At 40.0% G+C, this 18,777-nt stretch overlaps 1 protein-coding gene across 1 annotated transcript in view; it reads right to left on the minus strand.

The window, feature by feature from the left end:
• Positions 1–2,255: 2,255 nt before the first annotated feature.
• Positions 2,256–18,777, minus strand: part of tsc22d3 (TSC22 domain family, member 3) — a 32,549-nt gene continuing 16,027 nt past the window's right edge. The window contains exons 2-3 of the mRNA XM_085426252.1: positions 4,449–4,500; positions 2,256–3,893 (exon numbers count right to left, since the gene is read on the minus strand). Coding sequence (XP_085282378.1) covers positions 3,624–3,893; positions 4,449–4,500 — 322 coding nt within the window. The 3' untranslated portion in view covers positions 2,256–3,623. The remainder of the gene's footprint in view (positions 3,894–4,448; positions 4,501–18,777) is intronic.

Below are 18,777 nucleotides of genomic sequence, written 5' to 3' on the forward strand. Positions count from 1 at the left end.
GAGATATAAATAAAGTCTTTCATCCTTCACGCTACAGTTTTCAGAAGTGCAGAAGCAAAACAGCATTTTTTTTTTCTCTTTTACATAACCATCTGTTGTCAACAATTTTCAACTCTTCTGAACTGCTTCTTCTGGAAAAAGCAGAGCGACTCTTTGTTTGTATTACAAAAATGTGCAGGGCATGAGACTGCATAGCAGTATGACACGGACTCCAAATCTGACGTATTTTTCATTAAACTCTGACTTTAAAGTTGTCGTGCTAAATATGCTGACATTCAGGAGACGCACAAGTTGTATACGTTCGCATGAAAAGCAGTCCGTCTAAATTATCCCCTTGCATGCAACCCCGACCACACTGAGGCAGATCTGACATATCCCAACGCCACCCCCGAATTTCCATCTGGAACAGATGTTCTTTTTTTGTTGTATTGCATAACACTGGTAATCCAACACAAGCTCGTCTCTGGGACGCCTGGGTTCAAGCAGTCTAAGGATTACTTCCAAACCTAAGGTTATTCCCAGGCTTTTAATATTAAAATGAACTCCAAGGGAAGTAGTGTGGAATCACTGATGTTTTGATTTGGACTAGTTTTCTTCCTTTCGTTAGAAATTCCGTTGGAAGCCTAAAAAAGATTTTGAAATGTGGTCAATAAATAAAAGAACCAGAACATGTTCTACAAGTAGACTGGTAAGATTATTACCTTCAAGAGATTAATGTTTGACATACAGTATTTTTTTTATGACAAAATATGATTTATTATAAGGGTTAGGTCTTTATGGATTTGATGCAGTGAGGTATGAATACATAAATCTTCATGGTTAATTTGCCCTAATTTTCCTAAATGAACACATTATTCCCAGAACATAGTGTTTCTAAACCTTATGGTAAATGAAGCCAAAGGTGTAATCAACTTCAGGCTTTTTTCAGCTCCTGCACTCTTTGGTATGCTGACTCCGCCAAATATAATTTTTCCTCTACAGAGCACCAGCCATTAGCACAAGTGTGGTTAAATTATGGCACCACTTCCTGCTGTAGTGGATCCATCATGATGCCTCTTTTGGCTGAAATACACAGGGATTCATATTTGCATGGATCTGACTCTAATTTTCTTGTATAAAAGAAGTCAATGGACACCTGTCTCCAAACTCCTTTTTACATAGTATAAATGCCCTCCGAGTCAATAAACTGCACCTCCCTCCTGTTACCTATTAAATGAAGAATGCATGTCAGACATATTGATCAGGACCCTCCACCTCACATAAAATCGGTTGTTGTGACACAAAACACCTGGAAAGACCAGTCTCTTGTTTATAAGGAAGCACTGGTAACAATGCCGTGTTCACAACAGTGAAATCTGATCCGTGATGATGGTTGTGGGCCAGAGACATGTCTCCTCATTTCAACTATGCAAGTCTAGTTTGCGTACCAGGGAAGCCACAACATGTGTAGCTGCACACAAGCTGCTGTGACTGGCTGCCAGTCCGTCTGAAGGAAAATGCTTCTTGGACAAACTGTTTTTTCACTCTGCCAGATTCCAATCTGCATGCAACCTAACTATTACTATTTCGCTGTCATTAGCGGTCGTGCTGGTTTTGACTTTGGAAAAATAAAGAGTGAGTAATAAGTTACTTTCTCAAATTGTCAAGGGGTAAAAAAACTCCAACTCTGCGCAGCCATAAATAGCAAACACAAACTTGTGCTGCAGTACCCCAGAGATCCATGCATTTCACAATTTCACAAATCACATGCTGTTTGTCAGACTTCATAAACACAAACAGGGCACGCAGAATTCAATAGAAAATCAATGTATTCAGATACTGAGATGAAGAGGCTACAACTTCCAGGAAAGCCATGCTAGTTTGAACAGAAGTTGAAGGGTTGTTTACTCTGAAACTCAGATGAACGGATTTCACAGCTGTTCAACTTTTGCCCCTGAAAATAAAGTCTACTGCTGCAGCTACTGAGTTTTTCCTCCCAGTTTCAGATTTCTCCATTACAGAGTATGCAACTTCACATCACGTACATTAAGGAAATCCATTTTAAAGATAGCCATTCTTGAATGTATCCCACTCTTATTACTAAAATTCAGCAACAAAAGCATGTGATGGTACCACATGACATTTTAGTGATGGGATGATATTCTTAGTACTAACACTACCAGCCCTACTTAAAAACTACAGACACTATATAGTATGAACCGAAGGGCAGACTTAATTTAGAAAAAGAAAAAGAGAGAGAGCGACAATGTCAGCTTATTTTATAATGTAAACAAGGTTTATTGCAAATGTGCAGTTGTATCCAAACATCTAGTGAACAACTCTTGAGGATACATTACAGCAACAATACAGTCATCTTTTACAAAACAAATACAAAGGTCAGCTCTAGTTACAACGAAGACTTCTCCCTGTGAAGTTTTGCACATGGTCCTGGTTTGCTCAGCGTCTGCTGTTGTGTGGAAAACATAACGAGTCTTTGGTAGCTAGAAAACAACAACAATAACAACAGCAGCAACTGAGGACAGTGTGAGAATGCGTTCCTCTCTTTCTTTACAGGCACTGTTGTCATGCCATTGTTTTCGAGTTGGCATCTGAGCAGGTAAACAGGCCAGATGCTCGATGACGCTGCTACAGTCAGGAGTGCATCTGCAGCGAGAAATGCAGGTGTCTGCTTGCAAGCAAGCTATACTATGTTAATCTCAGGACTTTTAAACTCTATGTACATTGTAGTTATTCCGTCAAGAGTTAGGAAAACAGATATGCACCATATATTACAATAAGAAACGTTTGAAGAAAAAACACAATGTTCCTACTTTACAAACGACTGATTTTTGTTCCAAAATCAAAAACAAAAACAGAGCAGGATTAATTTTCCCCCATAAGCAGCAAGCCCCAACTGCAGGCAATACAAAATTACACTTTTTGAATCATTAACAGTATACTGATTGGTTCACCAGCTCTAAAAACATTAATCTGTACTGACCTCTACCTCTGTTGCCCAGCTTATTCTGTTAATTATTGGTGTTATGCTCGGATGTACACAAACACATCAGCAATACATTGTCGGTACAGGTAAAGTCTTTGTTATGAGGCTGAAATGTACTGCTGCAAGGCTTTTGAGACAAATCCACGCAATGGGGCACCTCTCACTGAGACCTGGAGGGCCGTCTCAGATGGGTTTCCTGTGAGTAATGGAAGAGCAAACTCTCCACACTTTTCCAAGTCAAGCACCTGCAGGGCCAGCCCGATCAACACCTTCTCACCTATTGGAAGGGTTAGGCTAGGCAGGGAAAGCCGCCCTCTGTCAGCAAGTTCTCGACTGTGTCTAGTCAGAACCTTCTCGCTACTCTTAACACTTTCGTCTACATTAGAGGGAACATGACAAAAAGCTGGACGGTATCAGAGGACGGGCCTGACATGGCACCGGTCAGAGCGTCTTCAGTTCTGGTCTGTGCTTATCAGTGTCAACAGTTCGTTTGTGTCCCATCGATCATTTAAAGCCCAGATGCTTCACCTTCATTGTTTTGAAGAGATCTCTGCGGCAGCGATTTAATGACGCTTTCATTCAAATGGAGGTCCATAATTGGAAAGAGACAGTGGCTCTGCCCGCCCCAAGGCAGAGCCACTTATACAGCAGAACCAGTGCTGTGGTTGCAGGTCTGCTGCTGCTGCTGCTGTTCCGGAGTGCCCTGGATGTTCTGATTGTCCAGGGGTAACAGCACATCCGTCGGGATGCGCGACTGGAACTTCTCCAGCTGCTCTGGACTGGCTAGGTTCTTCAGCAGGTAGTTCTCTCTCTCCAGCTGGTTGTTCTTCTCAGCCAGCTCCTTGATCTGTTCCTTGAGGATCTCCACCTCCTCACGCACTGCATACATCAGGTGGTTCTTGACAAGGTCCTGTCATAGCAAAAGAAGAGAGGTTAGTTTAGGTACATAAAACAGAGCAACTGTTACAGCCTGCAAGGCTGGTTTGATTGCTTGCACAGTCTAAAAGAAGGACTGGGTTTGCCAGCCAAGTTTTTCCATTAGAGGATATCTGCTACTATATTTTACTCCTAGTCTCACATGTACTTCTTGTGATCTAGCAGGCACAATAAAGTTCACATGTTACTTAACTCAAAGGTGCACATTCCTGCACGTTTACTACTTTGCACGTCAATAAAGCGTGCAGCAGCAGGGACTTCCTAGACACTTCACAGAGCTGATTTTACATAACTGTATTTTGGGCGGTCGTTGATTATAACTGTTCTGATGTATGAATTAACCTTTAGTAAAGAAATCTAGCAAAATCTCACAGTTTTAAGGTCTGGGAGGGAAAATATCTACTGTGATACACAATTAACATTTTAACTTTGTGGTTATTATCACTTTGAAGGAAACAGCTATGCTACTTGTACACTGCATGCATGTGTAATGCATCTCGGTGTAGTGGCTGGTGTGTTATTAGCTTACCATGGCCTGCTCGATTTTGTTGTCAATGGCCACAACGCTAGCACCAGAGGCACTGCAAAAGAGAAGAAATAGAGCCCATTAATTAACATTCTGCAACTTAAAACTCTTCAAGTCACCTCATATTCCACAAAAGAAAAACAAAGAAAACATGTCGCTCCAATTCTGGGAATTCCCAGGGTTACTAAGGTGAAACAGAAAGCATTCCAAACGGAAATGAAAACCGTCTGCTCCGCTGGTATCTTGGCTACTTTTGCCAAACATAAACTACACGTCAATTGCTTTTGGAGTCAGATTAAGGTTTTATTTAGGTTTCAGTGTAACCTTGTTACTGAGTATGCGGCAGCCAGCTAGCGATAAGGCAAATAGGGCAGAACAGATATCTGTTCAAAGTCCACAAAGGCAGCAGAGAGAAACACAGCTCAGCAGAAAGCATTTGGGAACTCTTAACATCAGAAATCGAGCACATAAATGTGTTTTGAACCACCAGCAAAGCATTCAGTATTGAAGCAGAATGAGGAAATAAAAGAAAAAGAACAAAACAGACGAACGTTTGGTAAAACCTCACACATAAATAAAAAAGAACCGTATTCAAGTATTTGATGACCATTTACCTGTTGTCAAGTTTGACCGAAACAACGTCTCCTCCGAGTAAAGAGGAGAAGAAAGAGATGGAGAAGTTATGCAACTGGTAGACGGCAACCTCCATTGGTGTTTTAGCGAACATCTCCGTGCTCATGTTGAGTACCAGACTCGTTTGGATAATATTTCTCGCCACGTTTGCGGCTGGTTGATCAGCTAAATAGGGATCCGGGTTTGTTTCGTCTTTAGCAACGATGCACTAACTCGCTTCGGGCTAAGCGCAGTGCTGTGTCGGGTTTGTCAGCTTCGCGGATTTTTACAAGCGACTGTCTGATGCTATTTCTGCCACCGGCCAGTATTTGAACGACTGCCGTTCTGACGTCACATGACGCGTGCATGAATTAGTCAAATAAGCTGAGAAGGAGGGGTGAAGGGAGGGGGGCAGTTTTTTTCTTTTTGGTGCCTTCCAGTGTCATGAGCAAAAAACAAGAACAGTGTGAGATTGATAAACAGCCACGACCTCAGCATTTTTGTTGTTTTTTTGACATAATAGTTAAACCATAGGTCACGTAGTGATCATTCAATACCTTGATCATAAGAATGGCTGTAGTATTGATTATGTGTTTGGTCTTCATTTAACTACTTTTTATGTTTTTTTTCCTCTGCAGGTTCAGTATAATCAGGATAAGCATGATGCAATGACGTTCAGAACTAATAAAAATCCCAAATACTAAAGTGATGCATTCATTTTGCATCCTTCCTTTTATCTGTTTTATCAGATCATTAACATGGCTATATGATAATTATTGCATATATATATATATATATATATATATATATATATATATATATATATATATATATATATATATATATATATATATATATATATATGGTATATAATACTTATCACTTATATAAGCAATCATAACCCTTTAAAATGAAAGAAATATAAGCTTGATGTGGGTCTTGAATCACTTCTCATCAGTAAACCTTTTTGATAGTTTAGCCGTGCACCAGTTAAAGCAAAGCAGTCACGATAAACAATTAGGTTTCATTACCCTTTTAGTAAACAGTTACTACTCCAAATGCCGAGCTTAAACGTCAGCATTTGAAGGCAGCGTCAGCTCTGCCCCGCTGCTGAACTTCTCGTGAGTCTCTGCGAACCCACAGACCGAAATCCGCAAAGCTGCAACAAGTAGTAGAAAACAAACTATCTGAACACGTTAGCCTGCACTGTTACTCGTTCTTGCAGCAAATTAAAACCCTCGATTGATGTAAATAAAGCCAAAAAGTTTTTCCTTATACTGTCATATGGCTAATTTATTAAACGGGCTTATTTAACAAGTGATTTTTAATGTGACTTCTTAGGAAGATTGTTTTTTTTTTATTTCTTTTTTTATCGAGTTACTTTACATGTCAGTACTGACAGTGTTACTGACATGTAAAAGAAAAAAACCCTCACATTTTGTTCACCTGACTGGTTGATGATACTCTGGAGTTTTTCACAGTATATGCTCTAACGGAATGTCCTGCACCATCCACACGTACCATATGCACATGTATAGGTACTTTTCCGTCCTATCCACAGGTAAATTTCCAATCAGTCTATGTCTGAACTCTACCGGACTCTAGTGGTGAAAATGTAGACTACAGTGCACTTGGGCAACAAAATTAATTAGAGGGAACCTGGTGTTTCCTTGGGAATTTTCCGTACACCGTACATTTCCAGGTTGTTTTTCCAGTTCTGGAAATTCTCAAATGGCATTCTATATTTATAGTTAAGGACTTAGCTCCTACTTGTTCATATGGTATATGCCTACCACATCATTTCTTGTTCCTTTTAGTTTTTATCACACTACAGTCCATTGTCTCAGCCAATAAACAACATACTGCAGGATATTTAATGGGTGATCTGTACCTCTATAGCAGAGGTGGGCAATTAATTTTCCCAAGGGGCTCACTGGGAAACTGGGATTGTTGTGGAGGGCTGTACCAACAAGCTTTTAAAGTGATAAAATTAATATTGAGCAAAATTGAGTTCAGCTTATTAGTACTACCCTCCACAACAGTCCCAGTTTCTCATGTGGCCCCCTTGGGAAAGTTAATTGACCACCCCTGCGTAGTTACATCAAGCATCAACAACCTCTTACTGGAGTACATCAATTTGCAACGCTCTCTAAGCGAGACCTTTTCGAACGGGCATGTTACCACATGAAGCTCAAATGCATCCACACAAAGCATAAAATAATAAGTCATTTGTCACATAGGATAACTACAAAGGATACAGAGAGAGAACACCTGCTGTCATCCCATTTTTTCCATCGCATTACCCACTGCTATTATTGCGTAATAGACCTTGTTTTCGCTGCAGGTTTTAATAGCTTTAATGTAATTTCCCGGCACTTCTCAGCTGTCACATTATGTTCCATTTTGTTGTTGCAATTATCTGATTCAATACTGATAATAAGCCAATTACAATTTTATTAAAGAGTCTCTGCATAACAATTCTTCTACAGGCACATCAACTTGTGGAATATTCAACCATGGATAACTTTTATGCAGATTCCCTGCTGAGGGGATCAACTCTATTAAATTTTGCTCATTCATAATCCACATCCTTTCAGTCATATCTTTCAAAAGGATATTAGGTCTATTTAAATAAGGACAGAAAAAAAAATTAGGATGTTATCTGAATAAAATAATTCAATTATGAGTCCAAAGATATTTTTTGCATGATCACACATGCCTAAAGACCGTGGACCTGCATTTAAAATATTAAATAATCCCAGACCTCTAACTTTTTATAACTTTAAAAACCAAATTCCTTTTTTTTCCTTCTGTTTTTTTGAAAGAGGAGAAGAAGGAGTTGTGTTACATAACAAAACAATTAAAGTGGTTGGACTTCTGGTTGGACTAACAAGGCTTAGCAGAAAGCACAGTGACTGGGTATTAGGGCCCATCGTGCCTGTCGTCTCAGATTTCGTGCTGCGACAGTTCAGCTGCCAGGTTTAATATCCAGCCCGCTTCGAGCAATGAGAGACAGGTGAATTACCCTGCCCAGCAGTGATAGTCCCATTTTGGAGGAAGGAGTCACAGCGAATGTCTTCAGCTGAGATGCACAGATAGGACCTACACAGTGGGGAGCCTTCCAGCACAGTATAACCAATGAACCGCATTAGGTAAGATGATCACAGTGTAAACTGAGTCTCCTGCTTTTCCTACTACAGAAGCTTTAGAATCGCTCTGATACAAATTTAAGTGATGGAAAATATTGATTAAATTCCTCCTTTCAAGAGGAATACAGATTTTTCCTGCCTTTTCAAAAAATAAATACCCTCGTGTTTCCGTGGAACACCTAATGCCTAACAATTTCGGCGTGTGCCCAATTCAGTGAGTCATTTTGGAGCTAGGCGATGGCCCACAGTTTCCATCAGATGTCTCCTGCGCAAGAGCCAACTCCATTATATAATACCATGATTCATCTGTACTGATGGCTTCAAAAGAATAAGGCCGTCACATAATACCAGCCTTCCAGCTTTTTGTTATGAACAGCATTTTAGGAGTTGTACTTTTTCCCCGTCAAATTGAAGCTATTCATAATACTGCAGAGAAAATATATACAGAAGAAAAATTCTTTTTGGGCCAATTAGGAATGCATAGCATGGATAAGAGTGTGGCCCGACAATACTCGTGCATGCCAAAGGTTGCAGCCAGAGGCTATCTCAGAGGAAGCTGGCAGTGTGGGCAACAAGAACAGCTACAAACAATGAATACTGAATTCACACTGAACTCATTCATACACTAGGACACCCAGAGGCAGTCGTTATTATCTCATCACCTCAGACTCTTGAGCCATGAATAACAATAGGGCACATGGCCATGGTCTCTCTCATGAGATGTTTCAATAAATTCATGCCCTGGTATTGAATGTAACATTTCTTTATGTGATATATTGTGCAGGCAGAGAGTGATGACAGGATTGACACTGCTATCCAAGGACTGGTAGTGATATCACTTTTCCCACTTTCAGTGCCGCGGGCACAAAAATCCATTTTTCAAAGTCACCACGAGCAACAGTCCAAAATAACACCCCAAACGAACGTGTTACTCTAGTAATCCCCATAAGTACATCTGATAATGAGCCTGAAGCTGCAGCATTTTCTTCTAGTGCTGTTTCTCACCACATGAGCAGATTGAACATTATGAAAACTGTAACGGCAATCGTTTCATTTAAGGATTGTAACTGCTGAAAATACTGCAATGACAACTCTATATCATTTAGATGTTGACAAGCTGCCAGCCTCCAGAGCTCGTCTTCTCTTTAACCGCCTTTGGCGTGCGCATCTGTCACCGACACATGTTACTGTCGAGCCTGGCAAATGTCCCCACACCACAAGCAAGACAAATTCTCCTACTGTCCTCGGCCGCCCCCACTTACCGCCGATCTGGCCTCTTGAACAGACTCGGTGAGTAAGGGGGTGAGTAGCTCATAGGTCTCTCAGGAAAGTTGAAGTGCTGGTAGTGACAGCAGAATCTCTGGGATTGTTCGGCCAGCCGGAGGGCGCACACCGACCTAGGGGAGGGTGGCCGTGCCCCAAGAGGGGCAACTTCAGCAGGACGCGTCTTAGACTGTCCCATTCTGGCTTCCAAATGAAGAGGCTGTTCAAGAGTCGAAAGCCCTCTTAGTGTTAGCTCACTGTTCTGCTGTTGTTTGCTCTCAGCAGCTGTTTTCTCAGAGCACAAAGAGACAATTGAGGTCTGGCGAAACCTCTGGATATGCAGCCATAGCTGTGAGTGCCATGCTCAGGCTGACACTTGTATGATGCGTCTCCAATCTGGCTGAATACAATGGCCTCAGAGTTACAATGAAAATGCCAGTTTGCTGAAATGGCGCCAGCGGTTTCATCTCTAAATCACTGGAGTGCCTCTTTGAGGCAAACAAAGCAAAAGGTATTTCTCTGACTGCACCTAAAGGGAACAATCATCATGCCTGTCTCCTTACCTCATGTAATCGGCCATAATAAGTGCAATAAAAATATAATCGGGCCATTCTCCTATGATGTGAAACAAACTTGTTAATGTAATGAACCTTTACACCACAAAACAAGTTTTTTGGACACCTCATTACACAACTCCTTGTAATTTGCATATAACTTAGCTCAGCTGCCTCTTATGCAACATGCCTTATCATGTACTTGAGTTAAAAAATCCCAAAGTACTTTTAATTGCTGGGTTTGTCAACTGCAGTATGCTTTCATTGTAATCAAAGGGTGTAAATGTTTGAAGAGCTACTGCTGTTGTTAAAGGTGTAACACCAAAATGAACCCACGCTTTGCATAACTAGTTTCTTTTTAATTTGACAGCTCCATGTAAGTGTCTCGCATGTCTGTCTCCATTTAATCCAGTCTGTTGACAAGACATTTGATAGTCTGTAGACTGTGATACACAGACGAGTGTGGTTTTACACAACAGGACAGTATGTGAAACCAGTTCTTCAAGCAAATCTCCAGTGCATATGTAGGGCTATCAGACAGAAAGCTTCATCCATCTTCATCCAGAAATGGGAGTCTGTGGCATATTTTAAGGAAATAAAATATAAAGGCAATAAGCTTTTAGTCAGCACTGATAATTTGGTCGGTTAATTTTACCACACTGCTTGGAAATTAACAAATTGCCATCTATATTTCCTTGTAGCAGAGGAATTTCGGGTTAACTCAGTTCACAGTGTCAAACAATCACAGATCTCTATCAGCATTCAGGGTTGTTTTTCTTGGACAGCTTTCCTCCAGATCTGCTTACTTTGCTGTACAGAGCAGTTCAGGAGCAGTTCATGTTAAATCTGTAATATTTAATCACTGTGTATTCTGCAAGGTCACGCAAGGAAACCTGCTTTCCTACAGTTTTACAAGGTCACATTTGTGCAGCTCAGGGCATTTTTGTCCTGTAAGGTATGGATTACATATCCCACTTAATGTAGTGTTTACTTTTTATGTAACCCCCTGACATATTTCTCAATTTGCCTGCAGTAAGCAAGAAGATGACAGTGTGCCAACCAGTTTTTGAGCCCCTTGCTTTTGTTTTTCCGCCACACCAAAGGTGCCCTGTAATTACATGTCTCGAGAAAGTAATCTTCCTACCGACCAGACAGTCGATCATGTTACAACATGTGGTGTTAAGTAACTTTAAGAAATTTGAATAACTGTGTTTCCCCGACTCTTAAAAGAAATGAACAGAATAAGAATGAGCTTTGGGGAAAAAATGTAAATATGACTTTTGCTGTCGTATAATTTCAGAAGAGCAGTGATGATGTAAATCCTAGATTGATTTTCAGTGAAACAGAAAGAGGAAAAAAGGAAGAAATTACACACCTGGGATATAAATATCAGCCACCAGCTGCTGTATTAAGCAGGTTTACTAAATTACAGGCAAAAAAATAAATACCAACTTTGAGGGGATTACTTATCTACATTAAAGGCTTTAATTGTGATCTTCATAGTATAAAGAAGAAACATTTCTTCGCTTGTTTTTTAAAAGCCCAATCTCACTAAATCAGAAGCTACAACAAACAGGTGTGTGTGTGCGTTCGTGAACATGTGTAGTCCTCGCCATCTGTAGGGAACTGTACCTATCTGATTAGTCCCTTGATAGAGAACCTCCTTTGCTTTATAACAGCTGTCTGGGTGCTAACCTGTGTTCATTATCATTAAAAAGACAAGACAAGGACTACTGGCTTAATGCAGTTTCCCACGGCAACATAAAGGTCCGTTTGAATGGTTTGCTTACCAGAAATTGTTATTATATTTCATTTTAGCCAATACATAATTATATTCAGTTCATTTACAGTAGCTTTCACCGTAACTAATAGAAGAACAGGCACTATTGTAGAAATGGTGATGTGCAGTATATTGCAGTTAACAAGCGTGGGGACTTTGCAGCATCTGGCACCAGAATGCAACTCAGCAGAAGTCAGACAGCTTCAGGCCATAATGTAAAGATTTACCTTGTATTCTAACGAGCAACATGTTCCGGCTAAATTTACTGTGAAAATACTGAAGTAGAGCGGAGGCCCAGAGGACTGTGTTAAGGGAATATCACAGGTGAAACCCTGTCAGGCAACATTCATATCCCAGCCCCAAATCTTCCCCCCACAAACAGTATGTTCGAGTCAGTAGCCCTTAGGATTCCCATCTGTGTTTTACTGCGTTTACACTGACATTGGCAGAGGAGAACACGCGCACACACATGCAGACACACCATATTGTTCACTCTGAAAGATGGCAAACTCTCTGACTAGTATGGATGCAGTTTAGTGATCTCTCAAAACGCTACAGGGGTGCAAACTGGAAAGGAACTATGGGTCTACCCAATACTATATTCTGTTCAGTTGATAATGGAAACATTTAAAATAAAAAATATGTATCCAAGACAGATAAAAAAAACATTCTGTGTTTACGTGAAAGTATGTATATATTTAAAGACTGGATCTAGTGGATGACACTTCGCATGGCTGGATCACATCCCAGAACAAAGGGTTGCAGAGTTCACTGCCATTAATCTGTCTAACTATGGAATGCTGACATCGTACTATGGGCACAGGCTTCACTGAAATCCACTGCAGTCTGGTGGATCTGCAGCAAAGTTGACTGTTACACACATTCATCCGTTGATACTAAATGATAGTATCAGGTTTAACTTGTCAGGAGTTGGTTGGATTTACTGTCAACCCTATCAGCAACTAGAACATTAGTAAGCAATTAGAAATGTGATTTTAGCACAGGATGTTCATCATAATCATGGCTGTCACTGGCAAGCATACAGTATAAGTAAATACAGTTAGAGCTATAAATGTTTGGCTAATGTCACTTTTTTTAATTATATCTCTGTACACTAGCATAGTGAATTTTAAATCAAAGCTAAGATCTGACTGAAGTGCAGACTTTCAGATTTAATTCATAGGTTTTGTGAAAAAGTAGTTTATTAACACTTTATTACTCCTAATAATTTCTATCAATAGTCCCCAATTCCCAGATGTTCAAAATTAGTTGACCAAAATAGAATCATGCTAAATTTAAGTACTGTGTTTAATACTTAGAACAAAATTATTGTAGTTATTATTGGGCTCTGTCAGGTCTTCAATAGAAACCACTTTCATCCACTCCTTGTTTGTCTGTCTTTCTGTTTTCACTTTTAACTTTAATAACTGAAAAGCATGATCTAATGGGCAGAGATCAGGTGACTGACCTGGCCACTGAAGAATATCACATTTCTTTGCCTTGAGAAACTCTCGGGCTGGTTTTGCAGTATGATTTGAGTCGTGCACTGTCTGATCAGTTATAGAGCAACTGAGTGAATGTGAGCAGAGAGAATACGCCCATACATTTCAGAATTCATCCTGCTGCCTTAGTGATCCAGTTCCACTGCCAGCCATACATGCCTATGCCACACAGATGATGCATTGATGTTTCACATCATGAGCTTGTTTCTCTCCTTCTCCATTGTTTTATATTCCCATTGAACTGATACAAGTTCATTTTGGGTTCATGTGTCCATCCTCTTTGCAGACCTGTGAAGACTCTCAGAGGTTTTCTGGAAAGGTTCTTCTGGCTTTCCTGTACTTGAGTGTAACTAGTGGTCATGAAATATCAAGGGAAGGGGCCTCACCTGGCCATGAAACTGTCTGTAATTCGTGAATGTTTTTGCTCTACCCTTTGAGTTAAAGCTGAAAATGCACTTCAGTCACATTTTGACTGGTTTGAAATTTACTGTGATGGTGTAAAGAGGCAAAATTACAAAAAATATTTTATTCTTTTTATAAGATAAGATAAGATAACCTTTATTAGTCCCACACGTGGGAAATTTGTTTATACTTTATGGACTAGAATAATGAGCAGTCTGCAGCTTTTTAACAATAAGGAAAAGATGAACATCTTTTTCTTTTTAGCTCACTTTCACATGCATGTTTTATAGTATCATTATTCTTTTCATCTTCTTCAAACTATTCCTCATATTCATGTTACGACCTTTCATTTTATGTATATTCTTTCTTGTGATTTCTTCATTTTTCCATCTTCGTCGCTTTCCAGCTGAGGCTGAGCTAGCTGAGCTTGCAGCTGTGTGACCCGAGTCACCAACAACTGGGACAACACTGGAGGGAGCTTAGGCCTCATTGAGCCATCCTCTGGTGTGTGTTTATGTGTTTGCTTGTGTTTTGCTTGCCTGTGTGTATGCTGATGAATCCAGTTGGTCACACGTTTGCATACGTGCATACTCGCGCGCGTATGACCTTGTCAGCATGATCTGGATTTAACTGGATGATGGACACCCTGCTAACTCTCACTGTCAGTGTCATCCAAACACTGAATCGTTCCCACAGACTCCAGCAGGCTTCTCCGCTGAGTATTAAAGCTAATCCTTTGTCACCTGCGACACGACGATGGAGCAATGACAAAGTTCCCACGGATAATTTGAAACAAGTCATTCCCGGTCATTATGACAGAAAAGCACATTTGCAGCTTTAACACAAACGAGCATCAAACAAACCGCCTTGCAACAAAATGGAAAACAGTTTCCAAAGAAATATGTCGTAAGTCTTTCAAAAGAACTCGAAAGAATTCTAAACCTTTTATGTTGCCTCAGTTACTTTATGTTCTGAGGGGTCTCTTACATCTGTTATTCAGCTATTATTCATTTTTTAGATTCTTTTAAACTACTAAATACAGACATTTGCTGTTTTTTGAAAGAAAATATCAGATAAATCATCACTCATTTCTTGGTAAAATTACTTTGAAGCTAAGACACGGGTGCTTTCTCCTAAGTTCCTACCATTAGCCTGAGGAGGTTCCATCGCAACCTGCTTCACCGATCTCTACAAGCCCAACGACCTATATTATTCTCCTTTAACAAGACCACATGAATGACTCAGATCATACAAAACGCTGTATATCAAAACAAAGATGATAGAATAATGTGTAATATATCTGCTGTGGGTGAGATGTGCAGTTTACCCAAGACTTTAAATCACCTTAAAGGCAAAATAGTTTTTTCAGTGTGTAAAAGAATATATCATTATTAAAGCTACTGCTTAAGCACACATACTGTTCCTGGAACAAACACCTACACATACACATGCAGGCTACTTCACACTACTGTAAGTGTTCCGACCAGAAATAGTAACGCAAACAGAAACAGGGCGAGGACCGCTTCTCATTTGTAATGAATGTAGGCCTTTAATGTTCCCTCCAGGGATCTTACCCGGTATTTGTGTTATAGCTTGAGGCAATGCTATTGAAAACTCTGACTGATTGCTACAGACTTGGAATCGGTGGAGCAGCTGCATGAAATTAGGCTTGTTTATATGTAAATAAGTCCATAAATATACCCAATCTTTAAAGTTGCATTAAAGGCATTTACTGAGGAAAGCCACATTGACTTTTTTCTCAAAGGGAAAGCTGATACAAGTGCAGCTGTGAAGGGAACTCATGTATATTCAGCACCTAATTTGATTCCCCCCCATTCCAAATAGTATCACCAAACCATTTAACGTTGAAGCCAAGAAATCCACAGGGGTATTCAGTCTGTGCAGGCTCACAGAGGTATGGCGTGGATCAAATGCGGGAGAGAAGCGCTGAAGGGTGAGAGGACACTGTGTACACAATATTTCCTCAGCCTGTCTGCATGGTGAGAATCTCATGGACGGCCTGAGACAGACGAGGACAAGGCCAGATGTGCTGGCCACCGTTGTACTTCAAAGAAAATATTTTGCAGTTGAGTAGAAGCCTTATCTTCTTCAGAAGAAAAGCTGAAATATATATATATCCTGATGAAAGTTAATGGGAAGTCTGTTTAATCAACAGAGAGATCCTAATCTAAGTATTTAAACTAACACATGGATGAGTAACGGGGTACTATCATGTTAAAACACTCTGTTGATGTGTTACTGATAGTGTATCAATTCTAAAAGGAAGCATCTTTTTGGTAAGTGATGGTGTGAGCATGCATGTATTTGTATGTATATTTACATGAAAAGTATTGAAAATGGATCATAGCTTTGAGCATGTTGGCATCTTTGCAAAAAACATATAAGTTTTTTTTTTTGTTATTCTAGGCTCCGTGAATATCCAATCATCACACCCTGTATTTATTGTATTTATAGTTTGTCATGGTGTATTTATTATATTTATGGTGTAAGTCTGCCTTAGCTATGGAGATGCCATTAGGACCACTCATTAAGACTGCAGTTGAACTTGTGCTTAAAGTTTTGTACAGCATTTGAAGCCTAAATCTTCAAATGTGGCACCAGTGAAAGGGAGGTTAGATAGGCCTTTGATAGATGTCAGCATCCCATCATTTAATTATTGTTTACATTTTGAAGCCAAATCAAATTCTGAGACAACCTCAAACACTTGTTTTTTTTTCTCAGTTCAGCAGAATTTATATTGTAGCACAAGAGCACTTATTTCAGGATGTGACTCAGCCAGGGGAAGGATCTACATCCACTCTGTTGTGTGATCCAGATTTAATGGGAACACAGTGATATGCTGGCACTGTGCTGCGATTGGCTGAAATGTTGTTTGTGAGTTTAAAGGAACCCCAGCCTATCCTGCCCTCAAAGAGCCAAAATGCCTGCCCCTTATACAGAGATGTAAGTCTTCTAAACTTCACTGTCAGCCTGTGCGAGTGTGTTTGTTTTATTATTTGGGTCGCAGTCCATTTGTAGACATGTAGGAGAGTAGGGAATAATGAAACAGATAAGAACTTGACTTGACAGGATATGTGGTGACATTGATTAATTAAAATAAACGCAACGTGATGTGATATCTTATCGCACATTAAAAACAAAATGATATGAACCAGAAAAACATAAACATCTACAGTGTTACAACATGTTGCATTGACAGAGTTTAGGGGTTTTTCCATCCGCGTGGAAATGAGGAAATTTGTCTTTTTACAGTTCTTATTAAAAGAAAACCCTCTTAGTAACTGCTCAGTTTGCATTCTGACAGCAGTTTTCTTTTATTTGTTGTCATCTTTTTATTGTATGTGGAAATGGTTGCCATAAAGAGCTTGAAACCAATCAATCATCGTCTTAGATTTTTACCCACACAAAGATTCTTTTTAAATAACCTTACAGCAGGTTCACGATGTCTTTAAAGAGAAAAAACAGGAAATATGTCCACTTAAGTGACTCTTGAACTTGAAGCCGGTCACAGTATGCAAGACAAATTGTCTATCTGCAGTGTCATTTTCCCCGTTTCCAAGCTGCATTCAAGAGCGTAAACATGATTTGCCATTCCAGTCATTGTATCAAGACGCAGGTAAACAATCTAGGACAAACTGGCCCGCCTCCAGCGTGTACCAAAGGGTTCCAAAGTTCACTTATGAAACTGGAGAACACTCTGTTCTGCACGCACACACCACACAGGTACTGCCACTGGTCATACTTCTGCGCATGTGAAGGTGTGCATTCAAGCATGGATGCCAATAACGCTAAAAGATCCCTACATATGTATGCATGCAAGAAGGACAAAAGTATATCAAGATAGAAAAGCAGACCTACGCAGAAATCAATGTGCACATGCATAAAAAACACAGGGTCACTAACGAATGCCAACAAAGCTAAGACACACACACAGACAGACAGAAAAGCATGCCTGCGTACTAGACACTCTGTCGCTGTCTGAACATGCAGATTTATAGAGTTTGGCATACAACTTCTTTCACTTTTAAGGCACCAGAAAGAAAAGATCTTTAATAATTGGGAACCTTTCATAAGACCGAGGGTTTTCACTGAATGTTGTTGGGTGATTAACAATTGGATTTTAAATGCTCAAAGTTCAGGTCTAGGAAAAGTGGCAGTCTAATCTGTGGTTTTATTCACTGCTATCAGTGACTTTAGAAAACTATTTTAATAGTGCACAACAACCGAACATGTAAGACAGTGATTGCTATGCTTGTGATCTTTTGCAATGAACCCTGACGCTGACGTAAAATCTTTAATCAGATCTGGCCTATCGACAAGGAGAAGTGCGTAAGAGTCCTTTATTGTTTTGAAGATGGACAGATTTGCAGACATAAGCAATGTTTGGGAGCCAGTAGAAGCTGTCACCTTATCTTGACAGCTCACATCACAGAGTTCAAGCGCTGATGTACGAGGCTTCCCACCAGAATGGCAGTGGCTCAACTTTGTGCAGATGCAGCAAGGTTGGGGGAAACACAAAGCAGAATAAAGCATGTGCATTGTAATTTAGGAATGCCATTTGTCTGTGCGGCAGAAGGTATTCAGAAAGAACTGAGGCAGATCATAGGGAAGACTGCTAGAGGTGAGTGAGGTCAAACACTCAGGTACCGCATTCCAGCAAAGCATAGTGTTCCAGGGCTGTCTTTAGCCTCGGTCCTGCAACAACTGAAAAGCATGCTGCTGGAACGATATGCAAACTCTGAGTTCAGCTTTGTTGTTGCAAACAATTACAGCGCACAAAGCCAGGTATGTCCTAAGATCTTTTCAAAAGACCTCTAGGTATCTCACAATATTTATTGACTACAGACATTCAGTACGTCCATCTAAATATGCTGAGCAATATTTAAAATATATAGTTAAAATTCAAAATGGCAAAATCAGATCGGGCTGACATTTGTTATTGGTTTAATAATCATAAAGAAGTAAAGAGTTGTGTTCCCTTTTTCAGCACCTGTCATTCTTTGTCTTTACAGTAAATCCACACTTTAGACAAACAGAAAACCAGTGTCA

This window comes from Rhamphochromis longiceps, linkage group LG2, assembly GCF_057381845.1.
Source record: "Rhamphochromis longiceps isolate RC_006_pf linkage group LG2, R_longiceps_female_GT1.1, whole genome shotgun sequence".
NCBI lineage: Eukaryota > Metazoa > Chordata > Actinopteri > Cichliformes > Cichlidae > Rhamphochromis > Rhamphochromis longiceps.